Raw genomic sequence first — 27,694 nt, 5'->3', positions numbered from 1 at the left:
ATAATCAGCAGTGCAGATGCTAGCTGCAAAAACTTAATGCAGTTTTTAAGATTTAATACTTGATTCTTCTGTTAAGGTTGGAGCTGTAGTTGTGAGCTTGTCCTGTTCTAGATACCAGACTTTAAAATGCTGTTTAATTAGAGACAGTCCAGAGGAACAAAAATACAATGGATCAGGGTAATGTAAGTCCATGCAGTGGTGTGTACGGCTGCTGGTGGTGTAGTGGGGTGTGTTAGTTATTGCAGCCTCTTCCTGGAGCAGGGATGTAGCCTGGTTCCCTGGCCCAAATATGATGCTTTGTGTCCTGGAATACTGTGAACTTCTAAATCACACCAACTGAAGTTCAGAGGAGACTGAGCAGAGATGTGATGTCTTTAAATATGTAGAAAGTTGTTCAGAAAAGGGAACAAATTACTCTGTCTACTGGAGATGGAACAAAAATGAGACCTGTAAGTTGCAGAAATAGGCCTTATGACAGCTCTTTAATGACAAAGATAATTAAACCCTAAATGGTTCATTAAACTCACTTGGTCCATGTAATTATCACTGCACACCTGTAAATCTGGAATCCTGGAAGCAGGATTCTGGAAATACAGCGTCCTTTTTATCCCCCCATCAAAGGAACCCGGCTTACCCCCAGGGTGCCAGCTGGTATTGACTAAGGGAATTGAGGAGCAGGATCACGTCACTGCAGGAAAGAAAAGAGGGTTAAAGATTCCCATAACGTGACTGGAGTCCGATCATCCAGAACACAAGCTGGTTCAATACCTCTTGCTCCGAGCATCACTGGGGAGTTCCGAGATGACAATTGGTACTTGTTACATTTCTCCGTGAGGGCTGTAGCCCGGGGCTGCCTAAAGGTGCGGAAAGCCGCGGGTAGCTGTAGCGCAGCCCGTGCGGCGGAGCCGGGCCCGCACCTCTCCCGCCCCGCCCGCCATTTTCCTCCGCGGGAAGGGCGAGCCCGGGGCTCATGGCAACGCCGGGGCGGGGAGCAGCAGCAGCTGGAGGGAGCTGCTCCAGGCGACAGCGCTCTGCCGGCCCCCTGTGCTGCGAGGGGCGGCTGTGCCCCGCTCCGGCCGGTGAGACCGCTCCGCCCGCCCCTCCTCCGCCTGCTCTTTCCCCCGGCCCCTCGCCGCGGGTGGCCGGCGGTCCTGTGGCGCGGGGCGGGACGGGCTCTCCCGAACCTCCGGGTCTGTAACACGGGGCTCCGCCGGGATCCACACACTGTACTGAGGAGGCTCCATATCCGCCAAAAGCGCGGGGAAAGGCGGTGTTTGAGGCCGGCCGGCCGGGCTCTCCCCCTGTCCCGGGCCTGGCAGCTCCGCCTCCGCCCCGGCGGGACGGGCCGGGTCGGGTCGGCGGCTCCTGCGGCCCTGCGGCTGCTGCCAACGCCGAGCTCCGAGGGATTGGGCTTGTGTTTTATGGAAACATCGCAGCACCTAAACTGTGCCTTTCCCTATTCCGAGCCATATCCTTCTTCACTTAATCTCTTTAATTGGATTTTGGGCAGGTATCGATCTCAGTGCTTTTACTGAATTATTTCTGCACATTGAACGAGTGTTTGATACCAGTTTTTGGTTAAAAAAAAATTGCACTAGAATTATGGAGCCTGCCCTTCGCTTTGAACATCAATGTATCTTCTTACAAAACTGATATTCACAGCTTTTTCTGAGCTTCAGTCCCAGGCTGCTGCCTATGTCTTGTGCCAAGAAGCCAGTGCAGCCACCCACCCTTGGCATTCGTCTCCATGCAGTAGTAAGTATCCAGAGGGAGAGGGGAGACAAAATTCTTTCTGCTGGTGGGCCTTGTTGTTTGCTTTTCCTCTGGGTTAAGGGAAAAAAAAACAAAAAAAGTTGCTTTGAACTTGCTGTACCGAAACATTGTGTTAAACACATTAGAACTTTGCCGAGCAGTGTAATCAGTACACAACTGTGATGTTGTGTAATTCGGCTGAAGTCTGTAACCCTCACTTGGTATAATGAGCAATTACATCCTTGGGGGAAAATTATGTCCTGGTGAAACTGTTCTTTAAAATAACCTAAACAACTCAAACCTCAAAAAATTAACTAGATGACCTCTTGAGGCCCCTTCCCGCTGGAATTATTCTGTGTTTCTGTGCTGCTGCTGTTTGTTTGTACAGTGTTTTGCAGGATGCAGTCCTGGTTTTGAAGTTTTCTAGGCTTCGTGCAGGGCAGTGATGCAGCCTGCCATGCTGGGGAGGTGGAGGTGGATCCAGCGGTGTGTTACAGCACAGACAGGGTGTGTTGCTGTCAGACTGGAGAGCTGGAGCTTCACTCCCTGCTCCTCTCTGTGGCAACCCTGAATCTGCCCGAGCTCTACTATCACACTACAGATTACATGAAAATAGGCACGGGTAAACTGCAGAGGATGGTTTTAATTATATCTAATGCTTTTTTACAAATATGACAAACACATCCGTGCAATATCTCTTTTATATTCTTTAATATTTTTTTACCTTGAATTGTGCAACAGTGCTAACTGCTACTACCATTTCTTCTCCACAGGTGGAGGCGGAGCTGAGGCACTAATACCTTGAGACTTTCAATTTTATGCTTTCTTGGCTTACTAAACAGTAGCCCAATTCTTCAGGAGTTCCAGCAGTGTGAAATGTAATCATAGCGTTAGTGCATTTTGGTACCGGAACGATGACTACTGCCGAAGGTGAATACTAATTGGTTTAGGTTCCTTTCATGTTTGACTATCTAAAGTTATCCCCCTTGGCCATTAAATCTACTTACATCTCATATTTCTGTTTACAAGTTTTGTCCAGGTATCAAGATGTTGCAAGGGGTTTGGATATGTAATTCTCATTGTTTCCAGTCATGTAGTTAATCAGTGAAAAGGCCTGAAGGGAGGACACAGGTTATTTGATTCCATGGCCTGGTGACAGAAGATTTTTCTTTTATCCTGCTGCTTCTACATTTTGAGTTTGATTCTGTGCCATGAATGCCAACTCTGATATTTCTTTGATTCATCACACATTCTCTATCTCTTAAATGTTGCTGATTTAAGCAGTGGACTAATGCCCTTTTATTACTCCTCACTAGTTGTCAAGAAGAAGCAAAATTACACTAGTGTGCATGAAGCAGTGAAAGCTGGGGATGTAGAACAGCTTGCATCGATGATAAGAAGTGGAGCCAGTATTAATGAGGTGGATGTAGTTCACAAATTCACACCCTTGCAGTGTGCGGCCCACTCGGGAAGTCTGGAGGTAAAACATTACCTTAATAGGCATAGCTGGGCTTTGATAAGTCCATATTTCCTTCTTTGGGAGAGGCTGAACATAGCATTACTTTGATCAGACTGAATCAATAATCTCTGCTTGTTTTTCGTATTAAATATATTCACCAAGTGCAGGAGTACAGGGTTTTTGATTTTATTTTTTTTCTTTCTGAAGACCCAGGCAATTTACCTAATCAACTACGCCATATTTTATGAAATCATTGCGTTTCTTACTCTGAGCAAAATGTGCCTTATGGCCTCCCTTTCAGACTCATGACCTTCTTTTGTGTCTACTGCATTTTCTCCTTCTCTTGAGACACCTATAAAATCCTGTAGGATGTGTAAAATGTTCTGAAGGTGCCTGAAACAGGTGAGAAGTGACATGAAAATATGTTCATTCTGCTTACCAATGTCCCATGCCTCATTCTCTGTAGAAATAGTCCTAATACATTATATTTTAATAAATGAAAATGTTGAATAGTGGTAGAGAAATCATCAGGTAATTGCATTAATATTTTAAACTTCCAGAAGGACCGAATTGCTGTGTTCAGCACAACATTCTCCTTCTTCTTGGAGCCTCCTTGTTCATTGTTCATGGCAGTCTAAACTTGAAGCAGCAAGGCCATTCATGTCCCAAAAGAAAAAATGTGAAGTTCTTGCTAGACTCAAGAATTGCTAAGTGCAAAGCTGCTTCTGGAATGCAGAGACACTGTCAAGAAAATGCTAATCATCATGTCAGCCCCAAAACCAGATTGCTTACCTACCCTTTCTGCCTCTATAAGTTCTGCCATTTTTCATTTGACTCTCCTACTTTGCAGTCAGTCTGTTGGACTTTATTGAATTACTGTCATCTGTTTGTCACTAAGCTCATTGGCAGAAATAGTGGAGGAAGCTGTAAGATGGCCTGAAAGAAGATAATAAATCATAGTAATATGTAATAAAAAGTTCTAACTGTTCCTCTAGCTGTCTTTGGATAGTTCATGAAGCTTTCCATTGCAAGCAATGATATCTGCTGGAAAAAGATGAATAAAACAAAACTAGGCCATGGAAGGATGAGAAGAGAGATGGGATTACATATGCCTAAGAAGCCTAATAAATTAAATGAGGCTTTAAATTTAGTACATGATCTTTTTCCTGCCAGTAATTTTAGCTGGAATTCATGTGAGCATGTTTGCATTGTTTTTTCCAAAGCTTTTACCTCATGCCATATGGATACTGTCACAGATTACATTTTAAATCTGGAAGAGTAAAATGATACTGTAACATTGATGCTAGGATCTGAATTAGTAGGTTATTTGCACATTTTGTACCCTTGGGTGAAACCTGGGAAGTGTAACTTACCCATAACTTCCTAATGCACAAATACCTGTTTAAGGCAGTATCTCTGGGGTCTCCTATTTCCATAAGGAAGTATTCCAACACTGTTTTTAAATGTAACTTTGATGGATAAATTCTAGTTGAAACGTGCCTTAGAGACAGGATGTGAATAATTAAGTAAAAAGCCCTTTGGTTTTGTTGAGCAGTGCCTTCAGTGGCTGCTCTGGCATGGAGCTGACACCGCACGTGTGACTGTGAGAGGCTGGACAGCGGCTCACCTTGCGGCCATCCGAGGCCAGGACGCCTGCATGCAGGTACTGCAAGTACTCTCAAGCCAAAGTTAGTAGGGCAGACCTTAAGACTGGACAAATTCATTATGAAAATCAGCTGAGGGAACCCCTCAGGGAGCTATGAGTAGCTCATCTCGATGTCTTGACATGTCAAATTAAATTAGTCATTTTCAAACCAGAGCACTCATTTGTGCTGTCTGTGCAAACAGATCTGTTTCGTGCAATACCAGACCCCTGAGGTCAGCCCAGAGTTATCCTGCTGGTCATCATAAACCATCCTTCTAGGAAATGTTTGCTTTTTCAGCTTGTGAAATGAACGTGTGCTTTGCATTTCTTTCAGGCCTTGTTACTGAACGGAGCGGACGCAGCAGCTCGGGACGAGCGCGGGTGCACGGCCTCGCACCTGGCTGCAGCCCACGGGCACTCGTACACCCTGCAGACCCTGCTGCGCACTGGGGCGGTGAGACTCCTGCCGGCCGTCCTGCTGCACTGCCAGAGCCCGGCGGCTTCTCCCAAGCAAAACTCTCCCTCGCTTAAACTGAGATTTAGGGCTGTAAATTAATTACTGTGGGGGAATTTATTCCGTGGGTAAATTTCCGGTTTTTTAGATTGTGATATACATTTAGGGACATGATGAAAAAATGTAGAATCAATATTGTGAGTAAATCACCTTTATCTGAGGATGTCATTAAATGAACATCAGGTACTGGGGTGATGGTAATTTTTTGCAGATGTAAAGGAGATATAAACTTAAATAAAGGTGCATATCTAAGGAATAATGACCAATGCAAGTCATTATGATGATAAAAACATGCCTAAAATGCACCTTTTCTAAGTGTATTAAGTAAAAGCAAGAACCTGTGAAAAGTACCTGTCTTGAAACTGGAACTGCATATAATGCATGAACTTTGAAAAATGTTATTTGGTTTCATTTAAATAATTTAACATAAAGAATATATATGGATTCCCATATATAAAATTTGTCTTGTGTCTTAGGATTCAGAAGTGAGTGAATTAACCTGCTACTTTCATTTTAGGATGTAAATGTTTCGGACAGGAATGACTGGAAACCTGTTCATTATGCTGCTTTTCATGGTCGCTTGGGGTGTTTGCAGCTTCTTGTTCGATGGGGAGCATGTGTAGATGATGTGGATAACAATGGAAACCTTCCAGGTATGTCAGGATAAATCAGATGTTTTTAAACCTTTGGTTTATTGTTGTTGTGAAATGTGATGATTGAACAAATTATAACTAATGCACAGCAGCAACATTTGCTATTTGATTCCATGCAATCAACATAGATAGCCCATTTTTCTAATGATGGGAGGTACTCTGTTGGTGACAGTATCCCATTCACTTCCTGCTGCTGCTAGCAAGGATGAGAGCTCACAAATGCTGGGATGGGGAGCAGGCTGAGCCTGACTGGGAGCAGGTGAGCAGCATCTCCTGTGTGTGTGATAGAGCTCGTGTGCCAGTGGAGGTCACAGGAGAAGGATAGGTGGAGGGAGAGGCAGTTTCATCTGCTAGGTGTTACTTTTTAACTTTGATAGTATGATGAGGTTCTGGTGTGTTTGCATGCAAGTTTTTGTATCCCACTGTTTCTTAATTGATTTTGTAGAACAGTTGTTTTCATTTTCCTGTGATTTCTTCATCTTGATTTCTGGAATACTGCTTTTTCTGGATTATCTGTACTTTCTTTTCATAATTATCAGTGTATTCACTTCAGCATAAAAATTTGCCAGTAATCGTTCCTTGCTTTTTGTATTTTCTCCAGTATCCCTCTCCCTAGCATACCACTGTATCCCTCTCCCTAATATACCACTCAATATCCTCTGTAAACTCAATGGTATTGTTCCTGTCTTGGATTCTCCTTGTATCCTTTTCCTTTTAGCATTTTCCTTCTTATGGTTTGTCACATTATTTGTTCCAAAGAGCATATGTTTTTCTCTATAACTTGTATAGAGTTAACTGTATAAATCCCTTCTTAAAACCTTTTACCCTCTACTAAGAACTACTTACCTAGGAAACAGATAGCCATGCTGTGTTTTCAAACCCGGGTCTTGTTAAGGATGTGAGGCTCCTGCATCCCAGCAGGAGATCTGGTGCACTAGCAATAAGGGGTCATGATGTGAGGCACCCTGGGGGGCAGCATGGAAGGCAGCTTTATTTGCGTTTGGGAACACTTCCCTGATAACAGACTTCTGTGGAGAGAAAGAAAGTGCCAGCACAGTTCTGCTTAAATGCTCTGTATAAAATGGTTAGTAGAAAACTGGTTTTGTTGTATTTTGACATCTACAGAAACTTGATTGTCCAACCTTTGTTCTGTTTCATTTGATCATATTATCTTCCAAAGGAAAGAGGACATTTTGGGACATGGCTAGTAACAGATTAGTAGAAGTACTGTGCAAACCAGCTTGTCTGCTTATGTAACAAAAGTGAACTTACTTAAATTATCTTTACACACTTCAGCTTCAAGATTAGCTGAACCGTGCAATAATTTTTCCTAAGAGAATACTGAAAGAAATTTTTTGAGGTTGCTGTGTCAGGCACCTGAAACTTAAAAATTGGCTTCATCTTTTGTATATGTGTGTTACAGCAAGGGGTATAACTATCTTTGCTAATTTCCTTGCTAATATTCTGGAAGAAAAAACAATTCTGTGGCTCATTCAATGTACAGAATGGGTTGTGCTTATTAACTGAACATTTCAATTTGCTTTCTCTCTGTATTCATTTTGGGCCATGTCCATGCTTCTTTTATTGTTCACTAGTCAAACTTATTCTAAATATTTTTCACAGACACAATTTTTTGACTTGTTAGTCTGGTTTTATAAAAGACAAGATGAAACACAGAAGTTGGTATCCCAACAGATTTTAGGTATCTGAAAATGGATTCATAAGGGTTGAGTCAGTTTTTCACTAGCTGACTTACCTTTAGTACCCTTCTTTTCCCTTCTCCCTGAGAACCTAACTCACTGACTAAAATTCAGACAATGGCAAAATCTGCCCTTATTTCAGTGAAGCTCAGATTTTAACAATCATCTGTACAGGGGTATTGTCATCTTGCTGTAAAACCAATGTCCATGACCTTTTAGAGCAGTTATGCTCTGGAAAGCTGTGGATGGTTTGGTTTGCTATTGAGAACTTGTGTGTGCCAGAAATGAAGTGACATGGGTTTTTTGAGTCCTGGGTACATTTTTTGTTGACTATGAAGATAGTGAGATTCTTACCTGGAGACAAATGAATCCTTTTGCCTCTAGAACATCAACCAGCTGTTACAGAGCATTTTCATGGAGTGATAGATCATAATAAGCATTTATTTGGCAAATTCTTCTCATTAATGGGATTAGAGGATATTACTTACATCAAACGAGTCAGCATGTGTTTGGTACCTCTTACTTTGTTGTAGGCCCAGCACTGTAGTAATATTAAATAAGTAAGCCTCTGCATAGCCTGAAGGTCAGGTGAGGAATGTACCTTCAAATATTTTGTCCAGTAAAACACCTATCCTCACTGTCCTCATTTTATAGGTGAGGTAACCGAGGGTGTGATGCAACTTGTTTGTGGTGGCACAGTAGAGCCTAAAGCAGAAATGGCCTTAGCTCCTAATCAAGGACACTGCTTGCTGTCCACCTACAAGGAATATCCCTGGGACAGCAGGGTCAGCGAGATCCATGTTCCTGGGGAAGTGAGGCCCCAGCAGTGCACTCTCTGAGCTAGGCCTCAGTGCTCTGTTGGGAGTCTGTTTTGTCTCCTGCAGTCAGCTCCACCAGGGAAACATCTTTGCAGATCCCATCCTTGGCAGCTTTACCTCCTTTGCCTAGAGCTGAACTCTGTCCTGGGTGGGAGCTGAACATCCACAGTTCAGCTGAGGCTGCTTTTCCCCTTGTGCAGTATTGGATGGCTCACGTGCTGGTAGATGAACCAGCTCTAACCAGTGGTGAGGGCATTGCTTTCTCAGTGGGCAGCAGGGCTCAGCTCTAGCACCCTTTGTTTCATTTGTGCTGTAGCACATCTGGCAGCAGTGGAAGGACACTTGCATTGCTTTAAGTTCTTGGTCGGGAAAATGGTCAGTGTTACGCACACTCTGAAAGCCAGGAATGACCATGGAGAGACTCCAAGGGACTTGGCTGAACGGTTCTACAAAGATAATATTCTGCGATATATTGATGGTGTGGAAAATGAGGAGGAACATCCAGAGACACAGGAAGGTGAGTATGGATCAAGATACACTTAAAAAAGGCATTATGTATAATTCTGTAGAAGTGCACAAAGGTGTACTTGTTATTTCAGGTCTGTGAAATTAATCTCTTCACTGTATGAGATACCTGTAGCCATAACGAAGACTTGTTTAGTCAAGTGTCTGGTGAGCACTGATGGTTACACAGCTGCATTTCAGCTGATTAAGGAGCATTATCCTTGCTACTTCTGAAGTGTCCATATATAAGTTGCTATGAGAGAGGTGAGCTGTGAGACATGTTCAGTAGAACTGCTGGTATCTGCTTGGAAACATGTGCCTTTTATTTTCAGTTTTAGCTTTCCCAGCTCATGATGCTGCTTTTAACGGGGACTTGTTACTGGTTAGAAGACTAGTGAGAAGTGGAGTAGTCAATATTAATGAGAGGAACAATAAGGGATCCACTCTCCTGCACAAAGGTCAGTAAATATGATCTGTGTTTCAGCTTGTTACTCTTTGTTGCTGATTCATTTACTTTGTTTTTCAAGTGGCTGCTTATCAGATAAATTTAATGACAAACAGCATCTCATTTCTTGAGGGCTTGGAAAGGCAGCCCCAAACCCCGTATTTTGTAATGTAGGTGTGCCTGGGTCACTTTGAAAACAATATAACCAAGCTCAAGTCAAGGAAAAAGAGCTTACAATGAAGAGAAATCAGCATCTAAACTGAAAACTAAGTAGCTCTGACATTTATTTACTATTTGTATATCGATATCATGTCAGGTTTGTTGGAATTAATCCTGATTTTCAGTGATGGAGAAAGAACAGATCAAGCACATGGATTCCAGCTTTGAGTGATAAGCAAGGTTGTATTCTAGCTATAAAAGTTTTTAATTTTCACTTAATTTAATGTAACTAAATAGTTATGATTTTTTTTTTTAATCAGGCAAGATGTTGCTTTTAGAAACATCTGGCTGGCTAAGTATAAGAATTATCTGTACTGTGGCCTGGGCCTTTATTTACTGAACACATCGGTACTGTGGGGATATATTGTAAAAACCACAACAAAGTCATTTGGTAGGATGCTGTGAAGAAAGGTAAACTTCTGGTTGACACTTTGACATGTAGTGGACTGCTGAACCAGAAAAAATGGTTCTTTTGTGTTTGGGGTTTCACAGTATTGTCTGAAAGAAGAAACAAAAGATTTAAGAAAGAGGGAAGCATATTTGTAATATGCTTTTAGCACATTTCTTACATTTCTTTTTGACTAGATATATAGTAGAATTTTACAAAACATAATTGAAGTTCCTATTAAAATAACTGATATGTAGCAATTTAAAAATTCCACTTTCTCTTCTCGGAATGATGCTGACCTACAGTTGTTTCATCCCCAGTGTTTACATGCTGATGATGTAACTTCATTTTCTTATCTCAGTAAGAAAACAAATATAAAAGATATCCAGAAGGGAGTGCTGTCAAGAAATGGATTTATTCTTCCTTGAGAAAATCAGTGTACAGTTTCATCTAGTCTTGCCAAATACCATCTTCCATAAGTGAGACATTGTTTCTGGCACCACGTGGTGGGAGCAGTGGCCATGGCACATCATATGTGTTAGGATGCTGCTGAGAGGTGCTGCCTTGAGTGTGTGCCCCAAGAAATGCTGTACCTTTGGCTCCAGCACAAAGCCCTGCTCTCTCTCCTGAGACAGCAGCACACACCATAGGCTGGGGCAGCCAGCTGTGTCTGACACCTGGGAACCCAAAGCCAGGGAGAGGTGACAGCTCTTGGCTGCCAAACTGTGACATGCAGGTCTTTCTTACTAGGGCAGCAGTTATTTGTGTGTCTTGTGCTCTGTACATGAGACTGGGCAAGTTTAATTTAGCTTGTGTTCAGCAAGAGCTGCCAGTGCATTTCTAGAACTAGAAAGAGTCACCAAACCACACTGCATGTTCTTCCCCAAAAGTCTGTGTACCCAAGTGATTGTCAGCATCTTGACACAGGTTCCTCTTGAAATAGTATCTCCCTTGTGGTGTCTTACTGAACCCAATTTCTGACATGTCAAATAATGGCAAGAGGAGGACATTTTAGGTTTGAAACACTTCAGTTGTATATAATTGACTTGTGTATGCCTTCCTTCCCTTAGCTGCTGAACAGGGGCATATCCATTGCTTACAGTGGTTGGTTGAAATGGGAGCTGACTGTGACATTACAAATGATGCTGGAGAGACTCCAAAGGATGTAGCCAAGAGGTAGCAGTACATATCCTGTAGCTCTGACACTTATTTACTTACTACTTGTGTATCAATATCATGTCAGCTTTGTTGGAATTAATCCTGATTTTCAGTGATGGAGAAAAAACAGATCAAGACCATGAATTCCAGCTCTGAGTGATAAGCAAGACTTTATTGTAGCTATAACCTTGTAACTATAAAAGCTTTTAATTTTCACTTAATTTAATTTTCTTTTTAGTGAGCTCAGACACAAAAGAGGAAAACTAGCTCATTTGCAAGAGGACAGTTTTGAGCCCGTATGCTCACAGTTTGCTGTAGAAAGTAAATGAGAAGTAGCAAAGGCCAGCTGATTTTTGCATTAATAAAAATAATGCAGATTCTAATGAGATTCAATTAAGAAACCCTGCAAAGGAAAGAGATGCCTGTGATGTAGGAGCCATTGTCATAAGATTCCATCGAGGCAGAGCTCATGCCATAAGAATACTACAAAAAGTAGATAGATAGTTGTAGTGTGTGTACAGTGCTTCCTTTAGTCCTGAAACCCCTCAGATAAATGGGAGGAGCATGGACAGTTTGAGAGTTTCTACCACATGTGTTTTTCCAGATTTTAACTCTTGTCTGTGCAGATTTGGCCATCTGGCAGCTGTGGAACTTTTGACACCAAAAACTGGAAACAGTAACTCTAGTGATGAAGAACTAGATGCAAACAACATCAAGTTTTTTGAAATACATGGTGTGGAAGGGAGTACAGATAGCAAAGAAGATTTAACCCTGGATAAAGCAGAGAAAAGGAATGCACGCGGTAAGCACTCTATATTCATCATTCCTTGTTTGCAAAAGTTATCAAGACATTATAGTCCTAACTAGGATAGTTCCTGCCAACTGCTCTGATCTTTTTCTTATGAGATGGTTGACAGGATATCAAACAAATTGAAATAGAAAGCACACAGAAGGCAATCAGATCATAATTGTTAGACCATTTTAATCCATGTTGGTGCAACAGTGTTGGATTGCTATTTCTTTTTTACATGTTTGCTGTGTAGGTGTCAGGTGTAGCTCAGTGTTTGCTGAACAGTGATTTCTGCTCTTATGTTTGTGAGACTTATTTTCCAGATTATTGGATTTCAGCATGACTGTCTTCTTGCATTTTACCTACCTAGAGAACTCTGTCTTACAGTAAGGGCCTATCACAAGATTAAAGAGCTTCAGCGACTTCTAGAAATTGCCTACAGCAACTACAGACAGCTGGGGGGAGTAACTGAAGAGGACAGGAAGATGAGAAAAGAAGAAAGGAAAGTTGAGAAGTAAGGTCATTCTGCCCTGCTAATGTTTAACTCTGTGGGGCCCATTTTAAATCCTCCTTTAAAGCTGATTTACACTCAAATTTGCATTTGGCCATTCTGTCTTTTCCACTTACCAACTTCAACCAGGCCAAAAGAAATGAACTGCAGCAATTTGCCTGGCCATTTCTAAACTTCTACTACCAGGATCAGCCCCATAACACAATTGCTTGATAGGTCCATGATTCTTGTGCAAGATCATCTGTTCAGTTATCAGGTTTTTCTGCAGATGCGTGCAGTAGGTCTGCTAGCTTCTGGCTGTTTTATTTCCTCTGAGGATGCCAAAGACATGTATGCCCTTCAGGAAATCTGAAAATAGGCAATAGTCTTAGGATGGTTTGGATGGAAGTGCATATGCAGCAGAGATTATTCAGTGACTTGCTAAAATTTCTGTTCATTGGCAATATGTTTCTGTGCTCAAGAAAGGATTAGCTTGTATCCAGACCACAGGAAAAAAACTATCAGCAAACCTGCCTTTGCATGTGAAGCATTGTTCATAAGATCTAATTCTCAATGTCTCTATTAAATCAATGGTTCTGTTAGGCTGGTCAGGTGATTTGATGGACAGACTGTCTACATTTCAAAGAAAAGGCTATCAAAGATATAGAGATTTAACAGTACTGCAGCCTCCAAAGACAGGCCTGTCTCCAACTCTGCCAAAGATTTGGCTGTTCTCAGTCTCTGTAGATAACCACTTCCATCATGTGTTTGGGCCAACCCAAACCACTGTCTTTATTTGGTCACTGAGAGAATACTGTCTGGGGGGCTTATATGCCATCAAGAAGACAGCAGACTTAGGAGTCTGTGGATCTGGAGCAGATAATATGTGTCACAGATTGCAATTAAGTACTTTGTTTTACAGCCATATCTGAGCCAGGAAATTGAGGTCAGAATTTCATTTGGTTCCAGGTCACTCTTTGACTCAGCTCATGCTGAAAGTCCATCTTGCTTAATTTGATATGTATACAGTAGGTAACAGACGCCTCTGTCTGAGTTAGTTATCATAAGCTCCTTTTTCAACTTCTTGGAGAGATGTAGGCACTTCCAGGGCATAATTAGACATATTTCAGGATGAGATTCATCACTTCTAGAAGTGTCTCTCCTGGTTTTAGAGAGGGTGACCAGCTTAGATGTTGATGCCCACATTGAAAAGTCAGAGCAATCTGGTTTTAATGATAGAAAAGTTACTGTTGAATACTGACAGGAAAGATCATTTTGGATAGAGCAGCTGCTCAAAAACTAGCAATGTCTATTAGAAGGCTCTGCTGGGGCTCTTTAAGGGGTGTTGCTTTTTGTGGCATGTGTGGCTAAACTAGAAAAATGGTGAGGTTCTCTGAAGGGTTTCTCCCACCTGTGAAGGCTAGAAAGCATCCCTAGCCCCACACTCTTCTTTTGAAAAGAAATGGGGCTTCTCAGAATACCTGCCTACCCTTCTCAGGGTACCTATCTGTAGATAAACCCCAAGGTGCTTGTATCATAGGCCAGAAAACCACATTATTGATAAAATACTTAATGACAACACTATTTTGCTAGATTAAATGCAGGAGTTGCCACTTGGGAAGGCCACTGTAGCAGATTTTGAAGATTTCTGCTTTAGTCCAGGTTTTTTGGCTGTAAGAGGCCTGGTGTGAATCACTTCACAGTGCTTTAACCAGGGCTCGTTGCAGGAAATTGTCATCATGTGTGTGCCACACGGTTTGGGAGCTGTGCCTCTTTAATTGGAAGCATGGAAAGAAGTCAACTGTCCCCTGAGCACAGGCCATTCTTGCAGTGTCAGTAAGGCTGACTGGTAGCTCAAAGGGCCCGAGTCAGGAATTCCTCACTCTGGGAAACATGGAAACATGGTAGGTCTTGCTGAGAGCTTTCCTCCTGTGCTGTTTGAATGCATAGGACAGATTTCTCCCCTTTCCTTTTACTGATCTTCCATCCTTTTGTAGCTGTGATAATTCATCCTGATACATGAGAGAGCCAGCTCAACTCCAGAGACTCAGTTTATGTGTGAATTACGTGTCAGCTAAACAGTTCCAGGAATCTCAAATAATTTAGGAGCCGCTGAGGGTGTAACCAGTGAGATCTTGTGCAACTGTGTATAAGCCAGTCATGCAAGCTGTCATCTGAGTATTCCTCATCCGTGCCTAAGCCAATCAATAGGAAGGATGTAGAAGTACCAGATGTGAATGAGAAGGCTGCCCCTGACCTTTCCAGAATGCTGTCGGCTTTGTGCTTTTTCACTGTTTCATAATTTCGTTGCTGCTCGGGCACTTCTCCCTCCCCCGCAGCTGGAGCTTGGCCTGGTCACAGGCAGCGCGGCCCGGGCTCGGTGTGTGGGCAGACGGCTCCATCTCGTGGTCCCATCGCGCTGAGCACCGCTGGCAGCCGAGGAAGGAAAGCTGCTGCTCAGCGCTGTCACCAAGGGTCCGGAGCCTGAGCACAGCTGGCGTGAGGCGTGCTGCGCTGCTTTCTGCGTGACTGACCTGTTCCCTGGCAAAGGCACTGCGCCACGTGGAGCAGCCGGGGCAGGTTTGGATGTACTTCATGCTCTGCTTGTCTCCTTTGCTTTTGGCAGGGCTGTGAGGGAGCTGGAGGCCCAGCTTGAATATGAGCGAGTCAGGCGGGAGAAGCTGGAGAGCCAGCTGGATGATTACCGTGCTGAGATAAACCAGCTCCGAGAGGGCCGAGGGAAGACACGCCCCGCCTCTGCTGCCTCCGCGGTGAGTGCCACAGCAGCTCCCCGGGCGTGGCACAGAGGCCACTGCCTGTTGCTTGTGTGCGTTTGTTCCCTCTACTAGAGGGCACAGTGCTAGGAAATACTAGAGAAGATGTGCTACAGCTTTCAGCTCGGGATGCTGAAGTGAGCAGGAGCCCTTGTCTGGCCTTGACCCTGTCGCTGCTGTGAAAGGGTATCGGTTTCTTTCTGTACCCTGGCAGAGAAGCACTGCTGTTCACCTAAGGAGTGGGCTGATCCCAAGTACTTCCATACTGCATATCCAGTGACTGGCAGTTCCCCTTGGCTGAGACCTGGTGTCTGAGATTGAAATGGTGCTTCAGGAGAGGTGTTGTCACCACCTAAAGGGCTACCCAGCCTGCATGGGTGTAGAGATCGCTGCCATGGGTCCCCAGAGAGGGACAAAGTCAATAACAGGGACTTGATCCATGTCACAGTGTCTGGAGTCAGTCAGGCATACTGAATGAGAGCCCAAGATCTCATAGAAAATTCATGGAGAGAATTCAGTCTGTTTGGGAAAGGAACAGTACGTGCAGCACTAGAAGTTCTCAGACAGAGGTTCTATTTTGAATTAAAAATTAAGCTCTTATGATAGAGACATAAGAGGGAAGAGGACACCAACACTGCAAGCAGCTAATAGATGATGATGTTTCTAATTTTCTAATTTTTTACTTTTCACCTGTACAGGCAATAGATGATGGTACTTCTGTTCTTTCAGAGCATTTTTTATTTCCCAGACTATTTTCACCTTTTCAGTCAATTGCCTCTGCAGTCCCTTGTTTTTGTGCTTCTTGGTGGAATCTCGGTCTCTGATGCTAGGTGCCGCAGCTGTATTTCATAGAGGCCAGCTGCACTTTTTCAAGGATGTTTCTGCTTCTCAGCCTTGTGATTGCCAGGCTGGCAAACATTTTCTTTGTCAGTATTTTTCATTAGGCAGGTTTGTGTTTTTTTTTTTTTTGTAATTTTCCCCTTCTAACCAAGCAGCCTTTCTGACTGAGTGACTGCTACAGCCAAGGGACCTTCAAGTCTCACACTGCTGTGCTGCCATCCCATGCCCTGGGACTATGCTCTGCCCTCAGCTTCAACTCAGTATTCTGTGGTTACTCCCAGATTTTCACATCCTTTCAGTGGTTGCTGTTAATAGCTGCAATGTTCCTTGTTTCAGGAAGCTGAGACAATGGCCAAGTCTTGCAAAGATGAAAATAAAGAAGCAGTCAGCGTGCAGCCCAGGAGGAGTGCGACTACACTGAGGAACGAACCTCAAAGGAGGGGCAGCAGACTGGAGGTACAAAAGCAATATTCCAGATAATGTGAAGTGTTTGCACAGCCTAGCTCCACCGATGAGCTGTGGGTCTCTACCTTTCACTGAACTGCTTTTAGTTCTCTAGTTCTCTGGCTTAACAACAGGAAAGTCACAGGCCCTCATAATTCTGAGGAAAGTATCTCCATTCACTGGTCTATTTTGTACTGCCACCTTAGGATGGAAAAAGTGCACATTACCTCCTAGCATATTTGGTGTGGAAGCTGAATAGTGGATGCGAAAATTACTTCTCAGCTGCAGAGAGGTGCCAGGCCCCTTGATTTTCATCTTTAGTCATTCCTAAAGAACGCAGGAAGTGACTCCTTTGTGAGGTGCCAGATGACCTGCAGCAGTCAGTCTCTTGAGTCTAACTCATGACTGAAGGGTTTACTAAGTTATGGGGCAGCTTGTAGTTAGAAATAGCAACCCTGACCTCTCCTCCAGACCTAAAAACCATTTAATGACTACACATATAAAAGCTTTTCTAACAGCTGTCTGCTCTTGTGAAATTGTTTTCCCTCTGGAACCCCAATTTTGAGACTTACAAGGTAATTATTTTAGTGTGTCGGTCCTGATCTGTCCTCTCCCTAGTACCAAAGAAAACTTAATCCCTGAGAATTTCAAAGATACTGAAAAATAAAAATCCATGGTTTTGTGTGCACCATGAAGGAGAGGCGTGTTGACTTACCATATGTCTTGTATCAAGACCCTAGTTCAGGGTGTGTGAAATGATGGTTGTGACAAGCTGCACCAGATGAGCTATTTCCTGCATCACCATTGGTGCTAAACTTTCATGCAGAAATTCTCAGATAGCCAGACAGCAAATATAAGAAATTAATTTTATTTTCTTGAATTATGATAAATAATTTAATACAGAGAATATATATATTGGCAGAATACCAGCAAGTTCAACTGTAAACAGAATAAAACAGCGATAAAAAAAAATTGCCAGTAGTCAATACTACAATAGTTGTTAGCCCATAAAAGGCCTATTCTTACTTCAAAGTTAATCCAGAAAGACTTAAAAAAATATTATTATACTAAAAGAATCAAACCAAGCATATGCATTTGTACTCAACAATATGGAACTGCTTCAGTTTTGGAAGGCATCCACCTGTGCTGCAACTCTGCAACAGGAGCTGTCAAGTCCTTGCAGAAGGCAGAGTGGTCAGGAGGGTCAGTGTGTCCCACAGGATTACTAAAGAGCCTGGAGGCGGATCACGACCACCACCACCCTGGCACCAGTGATATTTTGAGTATTTCCGTATTAAAAGCCAGATGCTAGGCCCAGAAAATATGTGCAGGTTTCTTAGAAATACTCTGCACTACTTGAGGGGGGAAGTTAAGAGCATTTATCTGCCCCAGGGCTGTGCATTTTCCCTTGGAAAGGCAAAGACAGAGAAGTTTTCCCATTCTTTTGACCTCTGGGCTTACAGAAATTGCAGGACATACTAAAGAAAATCTATAGAGACATTCTCTACATGAGATTTTGAATTAATGTAAATCACTTTTCAAGGAAAAAAAAGGGTTCTTTAGTAAAGGCTCAGGAGTGTAGATAAAAAACCCAAAGGGCCAAGCTTCAACTCATCAAAAAAGTGAGGCAAAATCCTGAACCTATGTTCAAGATTAATTTACCTCGCTCAGTTTAGGTAGGTTGAATCTGGTATTAGCATACCCATACTGGGAGCTCTAATTTGGGAATTGTATTCCCATTTCAAGGGAAAATGTTTAATATTTCCAGTTTGAAATGAACTGGGAGTGAGAATTTTCCAGAAAGAAAACAAATTTAATTCTAAAAGATATTAGAATAGCTTAAGAAATACTTTGAAATAAATACAGTATTGAATAGGAGGCAATGAAATATTACTGTTTGGCTGCTTCCCCCCATTTATTTTGATCTTTATTATTACATATTCAGAAAACACTTTTATTATACAGGAAGAATATCAAAACCAAAAGGTGCCAAGGTTATTGTCAAAGCAGTGTTGCCTGGGTGGCCTTTTCTGTCTGTATTTAGTGCAGTCATTCCAAGCAGATCTATTTCCAGAACCTGTAAAACCCCAGTGCTATTGCCAGGCAAGTGAACACTGAAGCTGTTAAAAAAACCAAACAAAACACAAAGAATAATTAGCTGAATGCTGTTTTACCACTTTATCCATAGAGGAAATTAGCTGCAAACAGATGGAAGAATTAACAGCTCTAGAGCAGAGCCTCCTAAACCTCCCAGATTGCTGCAGGTGCGACAGAACAATTCCAGAAGCCAATGGCTGGTCTCAGATGCCGTACCCTGCACAGCAGCAGTGCTGAGATGGAAGGCCCAGTGCAGCAGCCTGAGGAGCCATGTTTTCAGGGACACATCCCAACTATGCTGAATACCTCAGAGCACCACAGGCTACAGGGGCTTGTACTATTGTCACCCAGCTACTGGAAACTGCACTACAGCAGAGCTGGCTACACCAGGGCTCACATTAGACATTCCAGATTTCCCATGGAACCAAAATGACAATGAATTTGAAAATAAGCTGTCAAACACGGCAGCAGTCCTGAAGCTTGATGAGGTGTCTTTTGGATTTGTTATGCTGCTGTTTCAATTAGAGTTAGAATAAAGCTAATTACATTTTCCTTTGAACTTATTCTCACTTCCAAATATAATGCATTACTCTTTTTATCCAGCTCCTACACAAAAAAAACTTCACTGGTTATGTACATACTGAGAAGACTCATCTCAAATTATGTTTCTGAACAAGCAAAACAAGCATTCTGAAATTAGCTCTGCTTGGCAGGGGAAAGTACAAGTCCTGCCACACAGAAACTGTGTGTCTGTGGAGACACAATGGGAGGCAGAACTGGTCACTCTCAAGACCAGTCCTGAAAGACAGCAAACCTTCAGGGTAACGTAAATGACCTCAGCAAAACTTCTGTAGCAACTCCATCACGTCAGTGGCTGCTGCAGCAAGCAGAGGTACTGTCAAACTGGGTAAGGTATTTAGGCTTTTTTTTTTTAAACCATGTCCATATTTGTCCTTATCCCAGTTCTGGGCACAATCCTAGTCCTACTGTGGCATGCCCCCAACTCTTCTGTGTTCTCTGTCACGTTTCTTCCAGCTAGAGAGGGAAAGAGAGATCTCCTCTACCCAATCCCAGTCGTCTGCTGCTACAGCTGACCTCATTTAGCATATACCCCTGCACAGAATTTTATACAGCCACAATCCAGTATCAGTACTCACCTCTTTGCCTGTCACATACCTGCCAAATAGCGAATGGTATCAAGTTTATTCGATTCCATGAGTGTTTTTAAGGAAGCTATTTCAGTGTCAATTTTATTACTGATTTCTGAGATAATGCTGTTGGTATTTGCATCCTGAAATATTAGAAGACAGCATATATTTGACAATGGTCTCTAGCCCCTTCACCTTTCCAAAGCTGAACTAAAATACCATGCTACCAGCAACAAGAAAATTTCCAACCTATCACTGCTAAGAGACATTAGAAGACAGAGAAACTTGCTTCATACAATCTTGGAAGATTGCTGAAGGGATAGAGACAGACAAGAGAAAACTTCAGTGATCATAGAATCACAGACTGGCTTGGGTTGGAAGGGACCTTAAAAACCATCTCGTTCCTACTCCCCTGCCATGGGCAGGGACACCTTTCACTAGAGCAGGTTACTCAGATCCCCTTCCAGTCTGGCCTTGAACACTGCCATGGATGGGGAATCCACAACTTCTCTGGGCAATCATATAGTGCCACTGTCTTGCCACTGTCATGACAGACTTTTGTTTCTGATGTGCCAGTGCCTCCTGAAAGAGATATTCTACAGTACACAGAACAGTATTCCTGCATTTCTGAAAAACAAAGTTTTAAGCATTCACAAGGCATATCGCAAAAATGGAAGATATGCTCAAGTTAGGACATGGTCCCTCTTCAGCCCCTTAGACTTTGGTGTCCTCTAGCTGCTTTGGGACTTCCAGCCCTTGAATTGCTTGGCTGTAGGCACCTGCACCATCCCTGTGGTACAGCACATCAGCTGACACTGGGAAAAAGGAAGCTTGATAGCTCACATCCCAGCTGTGCCAGCCTGTGACAAGGTACTTGGGAAGTGAGGGACAAGACTGGAATGCCTCCCTCTGCTGATTGGAGTTTAGTGTGGATCCCACAGGCAAGAAACACCTGCAACAGCCCTGAGTGATAGAGCCTGGCTTTTTGCTTTACCACACCCATAAACGTATTAGCTTTCAGCAAAGTTTGGGGTTTACATAACACGCAATGCATAACTATATCCTGCTTTGTTCAATACTTACTTTTTTATGAAACTCTGTAGTTGCTTCCATCAGTTTCCTCTCCTGATCTGTAAACTGCGAATAAAAAATAAATCACAGCTATACCAACAGAAACACAACACAAAGCTAATAAGGGCATCTCACAGACCAACTTACCATATCTGTCACCCTGCTCCTCTCCAGGTTTATGTCTAGCTTGCTGTCAGCTCGGATTTTACCGGTTTCAGTCTTTAAAACAAATTAAGATTATGAAAATAGCTATTTATTCTCCCTAATGGGAGTGTGTAGGTACTTGCTGTTTACTTACCATTAGCTGCTGTTTAACTTGATCTAATTCAATTTTCATTTTCTAAGGGCAGAGGAGAAAAAAGATTCTTACAAATTCAGGAAACATAACCAAATGAATCAGTGATGTGTTATCACTGCATCCATGCATTTTTCCCCACAATGGGGAAATTTGTTCTTGATTAAATATCCTAACTAATGTATTTGGATGCACAGGCATATATAATCTGCTGGGATTTTGTTCAAAATAAAGGAATTATTTTGTAAGAATTATGATCTTGTTACTCGGAGTCTAAAGACAGCAGAGAAATACCAAAATACCATGAAGTAAAAGCAAAATGTGTCTCAATCACCAAATTAATTAAATTGCTGCAAAGGAATGGCTGATTCCTCTACCTGCACTATATGGTTAATGGCCAGAAACTAGCAGTTACCCTTAAATAAAGTTACAGAAGATGAAAAAAATGTACACATCTTAGAATCCTTTACAGAATATCTGAGCAGGTCATAGCACGTGAAACATATTTTTATGTGATCTCTGAAGTTGTAGCATACAGACTCTTCAATTCTGATTAAAGCATCCAGAATTACTTTTACATTTATATTTTGTTCACAAAACTGTACATCAGGTAAAATGCAACAAAGTAAATTGCTTAATGAAAATATGTATTAGTACCTCATTTTCTGCTCTCAAGTTTGCAAATTCACTTTTCTCCAGGATAACCATATCTTTTCGAATCGAGTCCAAATGTGCCATTATCTGCTGTAAAGTTATTTCCTTTAAAAATAAAACATGCCATTGATTAAGGTGCATTCTTTCTGTCAAGTAAAGAAAAAATGTTTAGGTCTGAAATGATGAAATTAGCTACTGCAAAGCACAAAAGTGGGGAGTCTCCCTAAGAAGAATGTGAAAGAAACAGACAATTTAATACCAGCAGTTTGTTTGAATGACTCAAGTTTTCTGCTTTTTCTGTTGCTTTAATACACCAACTCTGCACTTAAGCAAAAAGGTCAGAGGTGTTAGTCCAAGTAGGGATGAAATGAAATGTACCTGAAACTACAGGTCAGTCCTGCAGTCTCTTCCACTTTCAATGAACATTCAGTAGCCTCAGAAGCATTAATTGTTGATCTGAATGCAGCTCTTACTAACCACTTCCATTTCTTGCCTACAAACCCAGTGAAAGCCAAAGACTTAATGATATGAGTATTATACTGCCAGCTTCAAAGTCTGATGGACAGAAGTAAAACACTGCTGAAATGCACTGAGAAAGCTTTCCTGGGGTTCGAACTAACAAGTTCAGAATTCAACCACTACATATAAAAACAGGAAGAAACCCAAACCAGAAAATAAAGGAAGAAGCTCAGTATTTTAAAATGGTGAAAGCAATATCCTTCACCCAGCATATGGAAGTTACCCTACTATTTAGCATGGAAAAGACACATTGCTGTGGGATTCTCTGATGCACAGTGATGGTTTTGATCATTGCTCCAGAAGGCTATGCAGGCTGAAATTATGTGCTATTCTTCTTCAATTACTTAATGTAATTAAGCATTCATTGCTATTTTATTTGAACTGCTGAGCCTTTCTTCTAAGATTTTTATCTTACTGGCATTTACTTGTAATAAAAGTTGTCTAACTTTTTTTCCCCTTCTAAATCACAGAAGAAAACAAGAATTTCTGTCTCTGTGATTTTCTTTCATCAGAATGAAAACCTTTCTTTTTGAAAATCCTATTACATGCAAAGCATCCTGAACAGAATTGGCATGGAATTGCATTAGACAGAAACACTGATTTTTATAGTGTAGTTAGTATTGATAATGAATATTTTAAGATGGCATGAGGCATATTAGCTCCTCCGTGTAAATGCAACCAAAGTTTTCCCAGGAATGGTAAAAACTTCTTTGTGTTCAATTAAGTAGTCAGACTTCAGTGGAAGCAGGTCAGGCCCTATAACTATCTGTTAAAATCCCAAGTGAAACTTAGGAACACCTGGCACAGGGAGGTATTTATAGTACTAGAGAGAGCTGCTCACTTGTGTTTTAAAGATGCAACACAAGCCTTTACAGCTACACAGCACAGATGAGGTTTTACCTGCTGGGCCTGTGTAACCATGTCCTTGTAGACGGTGTCTAAGCTGACATTAGACAAGGTCATCAACGCTGACACGATGGTCTGTGCTTGCTCCTTCCCAAAGCCTAGGGGATAATTGAAGGACGACAAGTTAAGGTGGTATTAAAATCTGTATTAGGAGCAAGAAATGCTCAAGTGCCAGACCTAACCACAGCAGCACATGGGAATTCACACAATGACTGGGAACTGACAGCCAGGAGCCAGGCACTATGACTTCAGCTAGAAAAAACTTAATGCTGCAAAAATCTGAAGCACAGCACCTTTTAATGTACTGGAAGTCTAGACATGCAGCTGAAAGAAAGACCAAATTTCTTCATACAAGATCCAGCCGTTCATGCATTATAAAAATAATTCAGCAAAACTTTACTTCATAATGACCTTTCACAAATTCTGTTAAAACCGAACTTACCTTGAGCTACAAAGCATGCATTCTATAGAGTAATAACAAGTAATTCTGCATATATTGGAACTGTCCTGCAGAGATTTTTATAGTGATCATAGGCAAAACTGATTTTTAAACTGCTGCATCCATTGCCTGCAGAATTAACTCAAACTGGGATTTTTGCTTTCTGATGATAAAAAGTACACTTTGTCTGTAGCTTGGTGTAAATCTGAAGTGCTACAGATGATGCATGGTGAATAATGGGGAAGAAAAATTGCTCTCATTTTAGTCAGATCTGGTCAAGTGCTGAGAGCTTTTGCCCTAGAGATTTATTTCCAGCACTCTGACTGATATGTTGTGTTTCAACTACCCCATTCTATAAAGTGGGGTCAATTAACATCGAAAAATGCTTTTAAGGTACGTTATTTAGAGAACTATGCCACTGCACCCTTCTAAAATACTGGTACTGTATCTGGTTTACATGTCTAAAAAAGCTACATGTGTTTTACAACAGCTTCTTTCCACTACAAAGTGTGATAGTATTGCTTCAGTTTGTCTGAATTTTCAGGGCTACTTAAGCTCTTGCCAATTTCTGATGTTGTTCTTCCTCCACAGCAAGAAATTACTGTGTTTTGTGAAAGTTTAGAAAATGAGGAAAAATATATGTAAGTAAGAGACTGAAGCCTGAAAACTGCCCAAAGCTTGGGAAAAATTAAATGGCTCTCTTATTTTTGTGGTTTTACCTATAAAGACCTGTCACCATGGTAGAAGTATTTGAAGAAGTTATAGAACAAATTAAACTGAATAACAACTGGCACCAGACTTCACCCCACAAGTTCTAAAGGAACTTGAAGAAGAAATTGCTGAATCAGTCTCTGGGACAAGTAACATTTCACAGCCTACTGTGGAAAATAAAAGTGCCAGTTTTAAAAAGCAGTTCTAGAGAGATGTAGGGAAGTGCAGGCTGTCAAGTCTGACAAGCATGATAAAAATAAACATAGTTAGCAGATTACTCTGTGTCTTTTAACTACTAACACATATTATTATTAGACCCAAATAGTGGAAACAATCCTAACCTCTGACAGTACAAAGCTTCTACTGTCACTTGGTATTTTAAAAGATAGTTGCTAGTCTGATGAAGAGATCAGCTCAAAGCTCAGCAGGGATGAATAAAGCAAACCAGACCCTTTGAATGACTAGGAAAAGGAACTGAGAACACAACAGTGGACACAACATTACTTTACTATGCAAATCCATAGGACATTCAGGTGTCAAGTAATGCCAGCACTGTTCCCTGAAAACATGAAATGGAAAGGAATGTGACAGAAGCAGAAAATATTAACAGAAGGTCATAGTGAATAATCAAAAATATGGAAAATCTACTGCTTCAGGAAAAAAGCAACAAGCTAGGATTCTTCTGTTTGGAAAACGATGGGGCAGTATGACAGAAGTTTGCATAATCCTGAGTGACACGAGAGATTCAATGTTCACTCCTTCCCACAGAAGAGCTGAGTGGGCATCAAATTCACCTCACAGATGCCAGATTCTGCATAAACAGACCACATGGATGTCTGAAGTTCCATGAGAAAGGATGTTCTGGATAGTAATCAGTTTACAGTGGCTCAGGGACTGCATAAACTTGTGAAAAGATTTTCACTGAAGGTTACTAGAACTCTCAACTGATTTAAAGTAAAACTCCACGTAAAGTAAAACTCCATGTTTTTTTTTTTCCGGGGGAAACTGACAGCACTCAAAGTTACACTACTTAATATTAAAAGTTTTCCTTTGAATTATTTACCTGATATCACTTACCATGGGCTTCCAGATCCTGCACTAAAGCATGGGTATCAAAAGTCACCTTCCTCTGCTCCAGGGGAGTGATATCAACTCTTCTGACATCATATGACTTCCTGACGAACGTGGCAGCAAAACCTGGAAATAACCAAACATGCCTTAATCTTACCTTGATTGGCTTATTATGCAATACACTTATTTTAATTTCTTTCATCACAGAAAAGCTGCATGGATGTTGCAACAAAAAGCTGGGTTACAGCACACACTAGAAACCATCAACCCTTTTCCACACGGAATTTACATTAAATGGGACTTACAGATCTGTCTGAAGTGTGTTCACGTAACTGTACAACAGACAAGCATCCTGATACAGCACAAATAAACCCCACAGCCAATTATTTTATAATCTTTGGGAAACATCACTTAAATAATTTTCATACTTGTAAAACACTAAATGACTTTATGCAGTTAAGTATTCATTGCTATTTTATTTAAATTGCTGAGCCTTAATTCCAACAGCTTTTTATTTTATCACAGAATCATAGAATGGTTTGGTTTGGAAGGGACCTTAAAGATCATCTAGTTCCAACCCCCTGCCAGTAGGGACACCTTCCACCAGATCAGGTTGGTCAAAGCCCCACCCAACCTGGCCTTGAACCCTTCCAGGGATGGGGCATCCACAACTTCCCTGGGCAGCCTGTGCCAGTGCCTCCCCACCCTCACAGTAAAGAATTTCTTCCTTATATCTAATCCAAATACCTAATTTTCAGTGGCTTGTGTGAACATAAAGCTACAATTAAAAAAAAAATATGCAAGTGTTATTTTCATGATGAATTAATTTCTTGGTTCACCAGGAAAGTAACTGGGCAATAAAGGGATACAATGTTTGTATGTAATACCTCAGAGATTAGGAATACCTAATCTCTACAGAGGTATTAGTTAACCTCAAGTATTAGTTAAATATCCACTCTATTTATGATGTGCCCTCCCACGAGCAAGTTTCACTGCTGCTCCTACTTTTACTTCAAGCATGTGTTTCTCTTCACCTTATGTCTGTGTGCCTTCATGTATTACAGATTCTGCTCTGATTAATTCTTTGTTATCTAAGCAGCCCTGTTACTTCTTCATCTGTTTATCTGAAACTATATGCACTGCTGTCTCTCTTCCTTAACCAAATTGTTCTGTGTCTTACCCAGATCTTTACTCAAAAGCTTTATAACATTTAAATGACAGGGAATTTATAATTTTGTGCCATAAATCAAGTTATGTGCCATCTTACAAATACTATAAAGATCTGACTATAACTAAACCAGCCACAGCACTGTATTATTAATGACAATATTAGAGTTAAGATGCACCAAATGCTACATACAAATAACGAAAACCAATTTAAAACATTGTTTTTATGGAGCTGTCCCAGCTTTTAAACACACGGCTCTTGTCTTCTAAACGCATAGGCTGGGTTGAACAGCTACATTGCACAGACAACATCTCAAGAAAGCTGATATTACAGTTCTGGTTGCTCGTGGCCATACTGCTCCACTCCTGCAGTCTCGAGTGGATGCTCCTCTCCCAGGCCGGAGCTGAGAAAACCACTCCAGAAACGCGCACCTGAGACACCGGTGGGTGACGCCCTTCTGCACCCCGGTAACTCCTCCCGTCCCGAACACCACCCGGCTGCCCCCGCCCGTGGAACTCACCCCTTGTTCCAGCCCCGAGGGAAGGCGCTCAGCGCTCCCTCACACAGCGCCTCAGGGACGGGCCCCGCGGCCGCTCCCACACACCGAGTCCGGCCAGCGCCCCGTGCAGCCCCGGCGCCGCTCACAGACGCGGCCCGGGCTCACCCGACACCGGCAGCCACCCACCCCGAGGGGCCGCAGCACGGCGCTGCGGCGCCTCTCACCTCTGCGAGGAGCCGGGGGCAGCCGGGCCGGCATCGGGAGCAGGAGCGGGCCGGCCCAGGCGCGGATGGCACCGCTGCTCCCGACGCCCCTCATGGCGCCCCAGCCCTCCACTTCCGCCCGCTCACTGCCGCTTCCGGTCGGCCCCGCGGGGCATGCTGGGTACTGTAGTGCGCGGCCGCACGGCAGGGCTCGGCCGGAGGTGACGGCGCAGCGCCCCCGTGCGGATGGGAGGAGCCTAGCGCTCTGGGCGCCGTGTCCGCCCTCAGCCAGCGCCGCGCCGTGGGGGCTGCTCCGCTCT

General features: G+C 42.4%; 2 protein-coding genes across 8 annotated transcripts; one reads left to right on the top strand and one right to left on the bottom strand.

The window, feature by feature from the left end:
* The first annotated feature begins 676 nt into the window (after positions 1–676).
* Positions 677–19,253, top strand: ANKRD42 (ankyrin repeat domain 42). 6 transcript variants are annotated; one of them, XM_054002990.1, is made up of 14 exons: positions 1,448–1,755; positions 2,526–2,682; positions 3,069–3,232; positions 4,767–4,874; positions 5,191–5,310; positions 5,888–6,023; positions 8,858–9,058; positions 9,378–9,503; positions 11,168–11,273; positions 11,882–12,057; positions 12,433–12,559; positions 15,162–15,306; positions 16,486–16,605; positions 18,782–19,253. In XM_054002990.1, exons 2-14 carry the CDS (start codon positions 2,667–2,669, stop codon positions 18,812–18,814), a joined length of 1,578 nt encoding a protein of 525 aa, XP_053858965.1. In that variant the 5' UTR covers positions 1,448–1,755; positions 2,526–2,666; the 3' UTR covers positions 18,815–19,253. The 6 variants fall into 6 exon arrangements, 5 of the variants coding, with proteins under 5 accessions (XP_053859007.1, XP_053858965.1, XP_053858975.1 ...); XM_054003000.1 differs by lacking the exon at positions 8,858–9,058; XM_054003018.1 differs by lacking the exons at positions 12,433–12,559; positions 16,486–16,605; positions 18,782–19,253 and having other exon boundaries at positions 15,162–15,244.
* On the bottom strand, positions 17,446–27,694 carry CCDC90B (coiled-coil domain containing 90B). Of its 2 annotated transcripts, none has more exons than XM_054003080.1 (9): positions 27,396–27,694; positions 25,511–25,630; positions 23,278–23,381; positions 21,862–21,963; positions 21,208–21,249; positions 21,057–21,128; positions 20,922–20,975; positions 19,867–19,981; positions 17,446–18,713 (listed from the first exon to the last, which is right to left on the bottom strand). In XM_054003080.1, exons 1-9 carry the CDS (start codon positions 27,487–27,489, stop codon positions 18,658–18,660), a joined length of 759 nt encoding a protein of 252 aa, XP_053859055.1. In that variant the 5' UTR covers positions 27,490–27,694; the 3' UTR covers positions 17,446–18,657. The 2 variants fall into 2 exon arrangements, with proteins under 2 accessions (XP_053859055.1, XP_053859046.1); XM_054003071.1 differs by lacking the exon at positions 27,396–27,694 and adding an exon at positions 27,193–27,307.

The sequence above is a fragment of the Vidua macroura genome, chromosome 2 (genome assembly GCF_024509145.1).
Source record: "Vidua macroura isolate BioBank_ID:100142 chromosome 2, ASM2450914v1, whole genome shotgun sequence".
NCBI classification, from domain to species: Eukaryota; Metazoa; Chordata; class Aves; order Passeriformes; family Viduidae; genus Vidua; species Vidua macroura.
Note: the sequence above shows the minus strand (reverse complement) of the source record. Positions and strands in the feature narration are given on the sequence as shown.

What these genes read in the sequence shown, in the direction of transcription:
- ANKRD42 (XM_054002990.1), top strand. An exon ending in CCCACTCGGGAAGTCTGGAG is followed by an intron (nt 3,233 to 4,766) that starts GTAAAACATTAC and finishes TTTGTTGAGCAG; the next exon opens with TGCCTTCAGTGGCTGCTCTG. An exon ending in CCCTGCTGCGCACTGGGGCG is followed by an intron (nt 5,311 to 5,887) that starts GTGAGACTCCTG and finishes CTTTCATTTTAG; the next exon opens with GATGTAAATGTTTCGGACAG.
- CCDC90B (XM_054003080.1), bottom strand. Translation starts at nt 27,489, where the DNA reads ATGAGGGGCGTCGGGAGCAGCGGTGCCATCCGCGCCTGGGCCGGCCCG. An exon ending in GCCCCCGGCTCCTCGCAGAG is followed by an intron (nt 25,631 to 27,395) that starts GTGAGAGGCGCC and finishes GGTTATTTCCAG; the next exon opens with GTTTTGCTGCCACGTTCGTC. An exon ending in GGAGCAGGGTGACAGATATG is followed by an intron (nt 20,976 to 21,056) that starts GTAAGTTGGTCT and finishes TTTTATTCGCAG; the next exon opens with TTTACAGATCAGGAGAGGAA.